The sequence below is a fragment of the Nerophis lumbriciformis genome, linkage group LG37 (assembly GCF_033978685.3).
Source record: "Nerophis lumbriciformis linkage group LG37, RoL_Nlum_v2.1, whole genome shotgun sequence".
Lineage (NCBI taxonomy): Eukaryota > Metazoa > Chordata > Actinopteri > Syngnathiformes > Syngnathidae > Nerophis > Nerophis lumbriciformis.
The window spans coordinates 11,728,241-11,742,182 of NC_084584.2; the positions used below are offsets into that span (position 1 = coordinate 11,728,241).

The 13,942-nt window shown below is 40.3% G+C and overlaps 1 protein-coding gene across 3 annotated transcripts in view; it reads right to left on the minus strand.

Annotated features, from left to right (window-relative positions):
• nobox (NOBOX oogenesis homeobox) overlaps nucleotides 1-13,942 on the minus strand; it is a 32,239-nt gene that overhangs the window by 8,809 nt on the left and 9,488 nt on the right. For all 3 annotated transcript variants that reach the window (XM_061931139.1, XM_061931140.1, XM_061931138.1), the window contains exons 3-7: nucleotides 13,367-13,553; nucleotides 9,049-9,155; nucleotides 8,768-8,910; nucleotides 8,555-8,691; nucleotides 2,944-3,145 (exon numbers count right to left, since the gene is read on the minus strand). In XM_061931139.1, coding sequence (XP_061787123.1) covers nucleotides 2,944-3,145; nucleotides 8,555-8,691; nucleotides 8,768-8,910; nucleotides 9,049-9,155; nucleotides 13,367-13,553 — 776 coding nt within the window. The remainder of the gene's footprint in view (nucleotides 1-2,943; nucleotides 3,146-8,554; nucleotides 8,692-8,767; nucleotides 8,911-9,048; nucleotides 9,156-13,366; nucleotides 13,554-13,942) is intronic.

Genomic DNA, 13,942 nt, shown 5'->3' on the forward strand with positions numbered 1-13,942 from the left:
TAAAATGTATTTGCTTTTAATCTAAGCCTTTTCAAGCATAAAAATGGCTTAACACATTGCAGATTTTTGGGATATTTGTTCATTTTTTGAAAGCATATACTACAATTTCTTTGGTCCTAAATTACACCTTTTCAAGCATAAAAATGGTTCAACACATCGCAGATTTGTTTTGGATTTTTTTAAGCATATTGTGCAATTTATTTGGTTCAAAATAAAAAAAATTTTTTTTAGGCATAAAAATGGTTCCACATATTACAGATTTGTTTTTGTTTTTTTAAATTCAGTTTTCAAGCATATTCTACAATTTGGTTCTAAATTAAGCCTTTTCAAGCATAAAAATGGCTTAACGTGTGCAATTTATTTGGTCCTAAATTAAGCCTTTTCAAGCATAAAAAATGGCTAAATACATTCTATAATTTTGGGGGATATTTTTTGGAGCATAGTCTACAGTTTGTGGTCCTAAATTAAGTCTTTTCAAGCATAAAAATAACTAAAGACGGCAACATTTTTAAAAACATTTTTTCTAAACATTCTACAAATTTTTTGGTCCTAAATGAAACCTTTTTAAGCATCAACATGGCATTTTTTTATACTTAAATTTTTTTTTTTTAAGCACAATCTACGATTATTTTTAAGCATAAACATGGCTTGACACATTGTAGATTTTTGGGAGGGTATTTTCTCATTTTTTAAGCACATTCTACATATTCGTTGGTCCTAAATTGAGCCTTTGCAAGCATAAAATGGCTTAAATGAACTACAAATATAAATAAAGTAGTATTGCCCACTTGATGAGACCAAACCAATATGAGCGCTGTTCAGTATCATGGCCACTGATTGGCTCAACCCCAGACTGCATTACTATATCGAATTCAACGAGTGTAAAAAAGGTAAATGAAGGGCGTTATTTTAAGTCTACAGGGCTGGCATAACCTTGAAAACTTATTTAGAAGGTTGTAAACATGTTTTTATGCTCTAGCTATGAAAATATTTAATTTAAAATTATCGATTCCTACTTTGCAGAAATTAATTTATGTCCGGAACTAGAGATGTCCGATAACATCGGGCTGCCGATATTATCGGCCGATAAATGCTTTAAAATGTAATATCGGAAATGATCGGTATCGGTTTCAAAAAGTAAAATTTATGACTTTTTAAAACGCCGCTGTATGTAGTGGTACACGGACGTAGGGAGAAGTACAGAGCAGTTGCGTCTCCCAGTCATACTTGCCAACCCTCCCCATTTTCCCGGGAGACTCCCAAATTTCAGTGCCCCTCCCAAAAATCTCCCGGGGCAACCATTCTCCTGAACTTCTCCAGATTTCCACCCAAACAACAATATTGGGGGTTGTGCCTTTAACTGCATTTGCGTGCCGGCCCAGTCACATAATATCTACGGCTTTTCACATACACAAGTGAATGCCATGCATACTTGGTCAACAGCCATACAGGTCACACTGAGGGTGGCCGTATAAACAACCTTAACACTGTTGCGCCACACTGTGAACCCACACTAAACAAGAATGACAAACACATTTCGGGAGAACATCCGCACCGTAACACAACATAAACACAACAGAACAAATACCCAGAACCCCTTGCAGCACTAACTCTTCCGGGACGCTACAATAAACAGCCCCCCACCCAAAAATCTCCCGGGGCAACCATTCTCCTGAATTTCTCCCGATTTCCACCCAAACAACAATATTGGGGGTGTGCCTTTAACTGCATTTGCGTGCCGGCCCAGTCACATAATATCTACGGCTTTTCACACACACAAGTGAATGCCATGCATACTTGGTCAACAGCCATACAGGTCACACGGAGGGTGGCCGTATAAACAACCTTAACACTGTTGCGCCACACTGTAAACCCACACCAAACAAGAATGACAAACACATTTCGGGAGAACATCCGCACCGTAACAACATAAACACAACAGAACAAATACCCAGAACCCCTTGCAGCACTAACTCTTCCGGGACGCTACAATAAACAGCCCCCCCCCAAAATCTCCCGGAGCAACCATTCTCCTGAATTTCTCCCGATTTCCACCCAAACAACAATATTGGGGGGGTGCCTTTAACTGCATTTGCGTGCCGGCTCAGTCACATAATATCTACGGCTTTCCACACACACAAGTGAATGCAAGCATACTTGGTCAACAGCCATACAGGTCACACTGAGGGTGGCCGTATAAACAACTTTAACACTGTTACAACTTTGCGCCACACTGTGAACCCACACCAAACAAGAATGACAAACACATTTCAGGAGAACATCCGCACCGTAACACAACATAAACACAACAGAACAAATACCCAGAACCCCTTGCAGCACTAACTCTTCCGGGACGCTACAATATACAGCCCTCCACCTCCTCATGCATGTCCCAAATTCCAAGCTGCTGTTTTGAGGCATGTTAAAAAAAATAATGCACTTTGTGATTTCAATAATAAATATGGCAGTGCCATGTTGGCATTTTTTTCCATAACTTGAGTTGATTTATTTTGGAAAACCTTGTTACAATGTTTAATGCATCCAACAAAATTAGGCATAATAATGTGTTAATTCCACGACTGTATATATCGGTATCGGTTGATATCGGAATCGGTAATCAAGAGTTGGACAATATCAGAATATCGGCAAAAAAGCCATTATCGGACATCTCTATCCGGAACCAATTAACAGTGGTAAACGGGGGAAGACTAATACATTTCATTTAGATTTTTTTTACTTGGAATCATAAACATTTTATTATAGAATATAGCCACTGTATGACTATTGTCTATAATATTAATCATAAACATGTTTATTAACAACTTGAATGTTTCGGGATGCAGATATCGCATGGAGCAGGTGTACCTAATGAAGCTGTGGTTTAGTTTCTGGATGGAATGAGCACTATTGTTAGTCTAATGTGTTGCTTTGCATTGCGCTGACCTTGCGTACGTCTGCAGAGCGTGACAAGCTCCGCCCTCCACAAAGCGAGGCGGGGTGTGTGCCAGCGTGTTGAGGATGGGGTTGTAGGCGGCGGCGGCGGTGAGGTGCGGGAGGCTGACTCTCCTCAGTGGGGGAGGGCTGTGCATGGGGCGGGGGTGGAACTCGGGCTGGCGATGTCCCCCGTCTCGCACTCTGGGCTGACCTTGGAGATAAAAAGGCAGAGATTAAAGTGATTCGCTGGTTTGGTCTATTTCCCACCAAGCGTGCACCAATGCAGCAACATTTCACTTTACATAAATGACACGAAATAAACACGGGGTGAGCACACAACCGACATTTGTTATATTTACACAAAAAAACGCTCCAAATAAGGTGCGATTACCCGTACTGATGGATTAGGTGGGTGAGGGTGACCAAATAAAGGGCTCCTTTTCCCCCTACTAGTAAAATTTCCCTAAGCTAATTGTAAACAAACATGGCGTCCATCTTTTATGTTTCAGTGGAAGACATTTCGCGTGAGATTTGCGCCAAATTTTTTGCAAACATTGTGCGAGGAGCATACTTGCCAACCCCAAAATTCAGCGCCTCTCCCGAAAACCTCCCGGGACAAATTTTCTCCCGAAAATCTCCCGAAATTCAGGCGGACTCAGGTCCTCCACAATATAAAAAAGCGTACCTGCCCAATCACGTTATAACTATAGAATGATGGAGGGCGAGTTCTTGGTTTCTTATGTGGGTTTATTGTTAGGCAGTTTCATTAACGTCCTCCCAGCGTGGCAACAACACACAACAACAGGAGTCACTTTTTTGTATACCGTAAAGCAGTTCGTCTGCCGTAAACAGCAATGTTGTGACACTCTTAAACAGGACAATACTGCCATCTAGTGCATTTGATGAAAGCACTTTTGTGCGTGCCACACATCAATGTATCATCAGAGAGGGTGTTCAGCATGGTTCGAAAAATAGTGACAGAGAATAGAACAAGGATGGACAATTCAACCCTTAACTCAACAATGAGTAGATGAGTGTTATGTGTGTGTATATATGTGTAAATAAATGAACACTGAAATTCAAGTATTTATTTTATATATATATATATATATATATATATATATATATATATAATACAATATATATATATATATATATATATATATATAAAATAATATATATATATATATATATATATATATAGCTAGATATCACTGAACGTCAAGTATTTCTTATATATACAGGTAAAAGCCAGTAAATTAGAATATTTTGAAAAACTTGATTTATTTCAGTAATTGCATTCAAAAGGTGTAACTTGTACATTATATTTATTCATTGCACACAGACTGATGCATTCAAATGTTTATTTCATTTAATTTTGATGATTTGAAGTGGCAACAAATGAAAATCCAAAATTCCGTGTGTCACAAAATTAGAATATTACTTAAGGCTAATACAAAAAAGGGATTTTTAGAAATGTTGGCCAACTGAAAAGTATGAAAATGAAAAATATGAGCATGTACAATACTCAATACTTGGTTGGAGCTCCTTTTGCCTCAATTACTGCTATAATGCGGCGTGGCATGGAGTCGATGAGGGTCTGGCACTGCTCAGGTGTTATGAGAGCCCAGGTTGCTCTGATAGTGGCCTTCAACTCTTCTGCGTTTTTGGGTCTGGCATTCTGCATCTTCCTTTTCACAATACCCCACAGATTTTCTATGGGGCTAAGGTCAGGGGAGTTGGCGGGCCAATTTAGAACAGAAATACCATGGTCCGTAAACCAGGCACGGGTAGATTTTGCGCTGTGTGCAGGCGCCAAGTCCTGTTGGAACTTGAAATCTCCATCTCCATAGAGCAGGTCAGCAGCAGGAAGCATGAAGTGCTCTAAAACTTGCTGGTAGACGGCTGCGTTGACCCTGGATCTCAGGAAACAGAGTGGACCGACACCAGCAGATGACATGGCACCCCAAACCATCACTGATGGTGGAAACTTTACACTAGACTTCAGGCAACGTGGATCCTGTGCCTCTCCTGTCTTCCTCCAGACTCTGGGACCTCGATTTCCAAAGGAAATGCAAAATTTGCATGGTTGGGTGATGGTTTGGGGTGCCATGTCATCTGCCGGTGTCGGTCCACTCTGTTTCCTGAGATCCAGGGTCAACGCAGCCGTCTACCAGCAAGTTTTAGAGCACTTCATGCTTCCTGCTGCTGACCTGCTCTATGGAGATGGAGATTTCAAGTTCCAACAGGACTTGGCGCCTGCACACAGCGCAAAATCTACCCGTGCCTGGTTTACGGACCATGGTATTTCTGTTCTAAATTGGCCCGCCAACTCCCCTGACCTTAGCCCCATAGAAAATCTGTGGGGTATTGTGAAAAGGAAGATGCAGAATGCCAGACCCAAAAACGCAGAAGAGTTGAAGGCCACTATCAGAGCAACCTGGGCTTTCATAACACCTGAGCAGTGCCAGAAACTCATCGACTCCATGCCACGCCGCATTAACGCAGTAATTGAGGCAAAAGGAGCTCCAACCAAGTATTGAGTATTGTACATGCTCATATTTTTCATTTTCATACTTTTCAGTTGGCCAACATTTCTAAAAATCCCTTTTTTGTATAAGCCTTAAGTAATATTCTAATTTTGTGACACACGGAATTTTGGATTTTCATTTGTTGCTACTTCAAATCATCAAAATTAAATGAAATAAACATTTGAATGCATCAGTCTGTGTGCAATGAATAAATATAATGTACAAGTTACACCTTTTGAATGCAATTACTGAAATAAATCAAGTTTTTCAAAATATTCTAATTTACTGGCTTTTACCTGTATGTATATATATTACTCCTCCCCTTTTAGCCATGCCCCCAACCCCATCCATAGAGCAGGTCAGGAGCAGGAAGCATGAAGTGCTCTAAAACTTGCTGGTAGACGGCTGCGTTGACCCTGGATCTCAGGAAACAGAGTGGACCGACACCAGCAGATGACATGGCACCCCAAACCATCACCCAACCATGCAAATTTTGCATTTCCTTTGGAAATCGAGGTCCCAGAGTCTGGAGGAAGACAGGAGAGGCACAGGATCCACGTTGCCTGAAGTCTAGTGTAAAGTTTCCACCATCAGTGATGGTTTGGGGTGCCATGTCATCTGCTGGTGTCGGTCCACTCTGTTTCCTGAGATCCAGGGTCAACGCAGCCGTCTACCAGCAAGTTTTAGAGCACGTCATGCTTCCTGCTGCTGACCTGTGAGTGTAAATGCGGGAGGGACGTTTTTTGGGTTGGTGCACTAATTGTAAGTGTATCTTGTGTTTTTTATGTTGATTTAATAAAAAAAAATTAAAAAAAATTACAAAAAACGATACAGATAAAAAAAAAAACGATACCGATAATTTCCGATGTTACATTTTAAAGCATTTATCGGCCTGCCAATATCGGACATCCCTACTAAAAAGACTACTAAAGACTACTAAAAAGACTGCTAAAGACTGCTAAAAAGACTACTAAAGACTACTAAAAAGACTGCTAAAAAGACTACTAAAGACTGCTAAAAAGACTACTAAAGACTGCTAAAAAGACTACTAAAGACTGATAAAAAGACTACTAAAGACTGCTAAAGACTATTATAAAGACTGCTAAAGACTAGCCGATAAATGCTTTAGCATGTAATATCGGAAATTATCGGTATCGTTTGTTTTTTTTTATTATCGGTATCGGGTTTTTTTTTGGTTGTTTTTTTTAAATTCAATTTACATAAAAAACACAAGATACACTTACAATTAGTACACTAACCCAAAAAACCTCCCTCCCCCATTTACACTCATTCACACAAAAGGGTTGTTTCTTTCTGTTATTAATATTGTGGTTCCTACATTATATATCAATAAATATCAATACAGTCTGTAAGGGATACAGTCCGTAAGCACACATGATTGTGCGTGCTGCTGGTCCACTAATAGTACTAACCTTTAACAGTTAATTTGACTCATTTTCATTAATTACTAGTTTCTATATAACTGTTTTGATATTTTTTTTACTTTTTTTTATTCAAGAAAATGTTTTTAAATTTATCTATCTTATTATTTTTTTTTTTTTTTAAATGACCTTATCTTCACCATACCTGGTTGTCCAAATTAGGCATAATAATGTGTTAATTCCAGGACTGTATACATTGGTATCGGTTGATATCGGTATTGGTAATTAAGGGTTTGGTCAATATCGGAATATCGGATATCGGCAAAAAGCCATTATCGGACATCCCTACTAAAGACTGCTAAAAAGACTACTATAAAGACGGCTAAAGAGACTGCTAAAAAGACTACTAAAGACTGCTAAAGACTGCTAAAAAGACTACTAAAGACTGCTAAAGACTGCTAAAGACTGCTAAAAAGACTGATAAAAAGACTACTAAAGACTGATAAAAAGACTACTATAAAGACTGCTAAAAAGACTACTAAAGACTGCTAAAAAGACTACTAATGACTGCTAAAAAGACTACTAATGACTGCTAAAAAGACTACTAATGACTGCTAAAGACTGCTAAAAAGACTACTAAAGACTGATAAAAAGACTACTAAAGACTGATAAAAAAGACTACGATAAAGACTGCTAAAGACTACTATAAAGACTGCTAAAAAGACTACTAAAGACTACTATAAAGACTGCTAAAGACTGCTATAAAGACTAAAAAAAAAAAAAAGAAGCTGTTTCTTCGTTTGGAGAAACTGTTGCAAACTAAAGGAAAATAAAAGGAAAAAAATAACAACGGTCTGGTCTTTTGAGTAAAATCCAGAAGCCACATTCAGCGTTGGTACATCCTTTCAAGTGTGGGATAAGCACAGCGAAAAAAGCAAAACACTTGACAGCCATTATGATGTGCAGTGATGTTTTTAAACTACCGTAAGTCTTGAACTATACAAAGTATTTCAATGGTTGGAATCTGCACTTTTGCATGATATACTACTTACTATGGTAATCTAATTAGTTACTATGGTAATCTAAGTCACAGCAGCTCAGACTAGGCACCAAGCAATGTGGGTGGGGAGCGTTTCCACAGAGTGTTTCCAGAGCGGCCAGTCTAGTCTGAAATGTGGGTGTCAGGGACAGACGCGGAAGGAGATTTTTACAACAAAGTTCTAAAGCTTAGTGATGTATCAGATGCATCAGATTGTAGGCGGGTTTTTTAGTTTTTTCGCGTTCATATTTCGCTGTTTTTTTGCATTTTTCTTGATTGTAAAATATGTGGATGGAGAGGGGGTGTGACGTTCATATGTTGTCAATATTCAGTGTTTTATCCTTCATAGTTAATATTGCTAAAACCAACATTCTTTATTTACATGTCTCATTCAGTTAAACTTTTTTAATTCTATTCTGTTTTTTAAGGCGGTCTGTCATAACGTTTTTAGCATTCAATCAGACATTATGAGGTTTTATATTAATGTTCTAAAAAAATCAGATATACCGGCCCCCAGACACATTTTTTTCTCTAAATTTGGCTCCCCGATTCAAAATAATTGCCCAGGCCTGCTCTAGAGCCAAGGGTTGCAGACCCCTGAACGAGCTGGAGCAGATGTGCCATGAAATGAGAGTCATGTGAAGGAGTGAACAGGTGCACAACTCAACCTGGACTGCTGATGGTGGCCTGCAGGGTGCCGTAGGAGGGCAGGGTGTGTGTGGACGGGGTGCAGAAGGGCTGCGCCACAGGCTCCGGCGGCGGCATCTTGGCACCAAAGTGACCCGAGAAGGCGGGCGCTGCCTTGCTAGAAAGCAGGTGTCAGGAAGAAACGCAGGTGATTCTGTGCTCTTCAAGAGGAATACACGTTTCATCAGGCTCACCTGTTGGCCGCCATGTTCGGCAGCAAAGTGGGCATGCGGGGGTGGGCGGGGCTCCCGCCGTCCCCGCTCTGCCTCTGCTCCACCTTGCCCGTCACCAAGCGCTCCACCTTCTTCCACTTGGCACGGCGGTTCTGGAACCACACCTGCGACACACATGGCAGCACATGACCACCCGAGAGCCCGGCGGCGCGGAGGAGCGAGCGTGTCGACTTTGAACGCTCTTCCTTCAGGGGGGGAAGATTGCGTGCGAGGGAAAGTGAAATGAGGAGCGGCGGCCTGACCATAATCCTCTGAGGTGTGACGCCGACTGAGGCGGCGATGACTTTCCTCTTCTCCCCGTCAGGATAATGGTCCTCCTGGAACAGGGTCTCCAGGTGCTTCAGCTGATCTGCACACCACGGACAACTTACAAGCTTGCTTCAAAATTCACGTCCTTCAACCATCATGTCTCTATGCTCAGGGAATTACCGGACTATAAGCCGCTGCTTTTTTCCCCTACGCTTTGCACCCTGCGGCTTATAAAACGGTGCTGCTAATTTATGGATTTTTCTTTTGCAAATAATTTTTCATTGAAACTAGAGATGTCCGATATTATCGGCCGATAAATGCTTTAAAATGTAATATCGGAAATTGTCAGTATCTGTTTCAAAAAGTAAAATTTATGACTTTTTAAAACGCCGCTGTGTACACGGACATAGGGAGAAGTACAGAGCGCCAATAAACCTTAAAGGCACTGCCTTTGCGTGCCGGCCCAATCACATATCTACTGCTTTTCACACACAAAAGTGAATGCAAGCATACTTGGTCAACAGACATACAGGTCACACTGAGGGTGGCCGTACAAACAACTTTAACACTGTTACAAATATGCGCCACACTGTGAACCCACACCAAACAAGAATGACCAACACATTTCGGGAGAACATCCGCACCGTAACACAACATAAACCCAACAGAACAAATACCCAGAACCCCTTGCAGCACTAACTCTTCCGGGACGCTACAATATACACCCCCCCGCTAACCCCCAACCCCGCCCACCTCAACCTCCTCATGCTCTCTCAGGGAGAGCATGTCCCAAATTCCAAGCTGCTGTTTTGAGGCATGTTAAAAAAAAAAAATGCACTTTGTGACTTCAATAATAAATATGGCATTTTTCCATAACTTGAGTTGATTTATTTTGGAAAATCTTGTTACATTGTTTAATGCATCCAGCGGAGCATCACAACAAAATTAGGCATAATAATGTGTTAATTCCATGACTGTAAATATCGGTATCGGTTGATATTGGAATCGGTAATTAAGAGTTGGACAATATCGGAATATCGAATATCGGCAAAAAAGCCATTATCGGACATCTCTAATTAAAACCTCTAAAGGCCTTAGTGGCCACATGCGTGGACAGCACCTTTTAGATCTTATTTCCAAAATTGTTTACACTACTGAACTGGTGTCTTATGACCGCTTATGTGGACACTTATACTGCCATCTGGTGGTGTCAGAAGAGTATAACATACAATGGAATTTGGAAAAAAAAAGTGTAAAAATAAGAATTAGCATGTCACTAAACATGAAGTACACGTTTGTTACTTATGGACTAAGTACATCATATCAAAAGATGATTCTTAGTTTTTATTGTAATTAGGGTCCAATAAGCCCAAATAGCAAAGAGAAATAAAAAAAAGCATGTAAACAAACAGCTTGGGCCTTAAGAGGTTAAACACAAGCAAAGACACTGAAAAAGTGCGTTATAGTTTGTGCTATGGCGCCATCTTTTGGACGAGTTTGCTCACTGCAGGTTCTGCTGGGTGAACGTCTACAGTAGTCCAATTAGGTTCATCAGGTCTTTAAATAATTATTCTTATAGAGTTTATTTCCGTACCTGACGGTTTCGGCTACAACTGTGGCCTTCCTCAGAGGTTCCTGTGACGTGTCTGGTCAGCTGATTTAAACAGTTTTTGGCACAGTCTTCAGTTCCCAGTCTGGGCGGCGCGCTTCCGAACGGCACGAAGGGAGAGTACCAACTTTCCAACAGCTGGGACACAGTCCTGAAGAGGTTGGACTGCTACTACAAGCAGGGAGACAGCGCCAAAAACTGTTTTAAATCAGCTGACCGGACACGTCATCACGTGACAACCTCTGAGGAAGGCCACAGTTGTAGCCGAAACCGTCAGGTACGGAAATAAACACACAGGTCTGACTATAAGAATTAAAAAAAAATCCAGAAGGTCTACTGTGTTTCCTGCCGATTAAAGCTTTCACCCGGACGTAGAAGTGCACATCCGTCTTCTAAACGTCCATAGCGTTTCTACTTGTATGGATTCTTCATTCGTCACTCCAAGCAACGTTTGTAAGTAGAGATGTCCGATATTATCGGCCAATAAATGCTTTAAAATGTGATATCGGGAATTATCGGTATCGGTTTCAAAAAGTAAAGTTAATGACTTTTTAAAACCCCATTGTACGGAGAGGTATATATCCGGTAAAACACGGATATAAACCCAGTCAGCAGCCCCTCCCCTCTCCACACACACAACACAGGAGTTGACGACTGCAGCATGAGAGGTTTACTGGCGACGCTTGATGACCTCATCAAACCGCCGCGACCGCAGCATAACAAAAACAAGAGTGTGTTGTTGCCGGTGCTGTAGCCGTGGCTAACAAGCGAGCTCGCTCGATGACTGACTAATGACACCATGGTTTGAGATTATTTTAAAGCATGTCTGACAGATAAAAAAACTGGCAATTTGCAATGACTGCAAAAAGTTAGTAATGCGAGGAGGAACCAAGACGTCTTCCTTTAATACGAGCAATTAGATCTCCCACCTCTTCAAGAATCATAAGGAGATACACGATGAATACAAGCGGAAGATGGATGAAAAGCAAACACCGAAAAAAAGTAGTACCACACAGTTGTCGCTTAAAGACTCCGCCGAGAAAAAACAAAAATACAACAAAAACCACCCCAAGGCGAAAGCCCACGCAATATGGCAAAAGCTACGGTGGAGTTTGGTGTGGCTCGTCTGCCCTGCATGGCGCACACTTTGCAGTGAACTGAGCTGCCCTGTCTCAACGCAGCATTTCAGAAGCTCTGACTGACTGCTAGGCCACTTCAAGCACTCACCACTCGCTTGCAGCACATTTGTGTTACTCATACAAATACGTTAGAGCTGGGAAGATTGAGCCCAGTTTATAATTTGCTGTAATACAGTATACCAGGCAGTCTTGCACTAAAGGAGGACTATGTTATTGTTTACTTTATGACTAGTATACTCTGGACTGAAACTGTGTGCCTTCATTTTTTTTGTAGCTGTTTTGAGGCACGTTTAAAAATAATAAAGAATTATGCACTTTGTGAAAGTCAAAGTATAGTATTTCCCATAGTTGTAGTGGGTATCAGGATTATCTCAGGGAGAGCATGTCCCAAATTCCAAGCTGGTTTTTTGAGGCATGTTAAAAAAAAATGCACTTTGTGACTTCAATAATAAATATGGCAGTTCCATGTTGGCACTTTTTTCCATAACTTGAGTTGAAGTTGTTCTCTTATTTTGGAAAACCTTGTTACATTGTTTAATGCATCCAGCGGGGCATCACAACAAAATTAGGCATAATAATGTGTTAATTCCACGACTGTATATATCCGTATCAGTTGATATCGGAATCTGTAATTAAGAGTTGGACAATATCGGAATATCGGATATTGGCAAAATTTGTAAGTTTTACAATATAACTAAAACAATTCTTACTTACTAAACCGTCCCATGTGTGATAACTGTAGGAGTGTTTTCATGCAAATTTGTATGTGCTATCGCAATGTAACCGAGCTAGCCTCGTTAGAATTAGCTAATATCCGAACACGTTTACAAGTGTCTGTGTTAGTATTATTAACTTACAATGGCTTTCTTTTTGTATTGTTTCGTAAACTCACCAAAATGTCACCGTGGAGTTATTGAGTCTGTTTAGCTGATTGGAGAGCTAGCTTCCGCAGCTAGCGGGTCCATGACGAGGACTTCTGTTTTGTTTGATCAGCCGTTTTACAGACACCATTTTAAGTAAACATTAAAAAAAAAAATTCCTTGGAAATACCTAATTTCACAACGTATATATCTGCGGCTTAGATTAATATTAAACATTTTAATAAAAAATAAAAAAAATAAAATTTCAATAAATGTTTTTTTAAATTAAAAAAATCTACTTAACCTCTTAAGGCCCTAGCGGTTTGTTTACATGCTTTTTTTATTTCTCTTTGCTATTTGGGCTTATTGGACCCTAATTAGAATAAAAGCTAAGAATCATCTTTTGATATGATGTACTTAGTCCATAAGTACACAAACGTGTACTTCATGTTTAGTGACATGCTAATTCTTATTTTTACACTTTTTTTTTTCCAAATTAAAATTGTAGGTTATACTCTTCTGACACCACCAGATGGCAGTATAAGTGTCCACATAAGAGGCCATAAGAACCCAATTCAGTAGTGTACACAATTTTGGAAATAAGAGCTAAAAGGTGCTGTCCACGCATGTGGCCACTAAGCCTTTAGAGGTTTAATGTAAAGTAAAATAAAGAAAAAGTCATATGAGAAAAAATATGACTCACTGGTGTTGTAGAGTGTCCGCGTCTTCTTCTTGGCCGCCGGCGGCAAAAGGCGGCCGTCCACGCCGTCTATGGCGGGCAGCAGGGGGAAGCTGAGGGCGCGGCTGAGGGCGCGGCCGATGGTGCGTCCTCGTCCTCGGGCGCTGTAACGTATGGAGCGGCGGGTGGAGTAAACCTGGGTGATCTCCATCTGAGGTCATCACATACAAATATTGATTATTGCATCAAGGGGACAATCTATGATCATAATCATAAAGCAGGGGGGTCCAAACTTTTCACACTTAGGGCCACACACTGAAAAATTCAAGCATGCGTGGGGCCAGTTTGATATTTTTCAAAACCAATACAGTATATACAATTTTTTTTTTTTCAACCTTCAGGGCTCGCCTCAAATTTTGTGCCTAGGTCCCGGAAGGTTCTCAGTCATAAAAAATTTCTAAATAAGTCATATCTGTTTTTTTTTCATTATTATTCAACTCACAGTAAATTGATATAAAGACAACCCTGTTTTTATGGCAAAAAAAAAAATTCTAAATAAAAACTACCGTAATCAATTCATAACAACATTGATTTTAATTC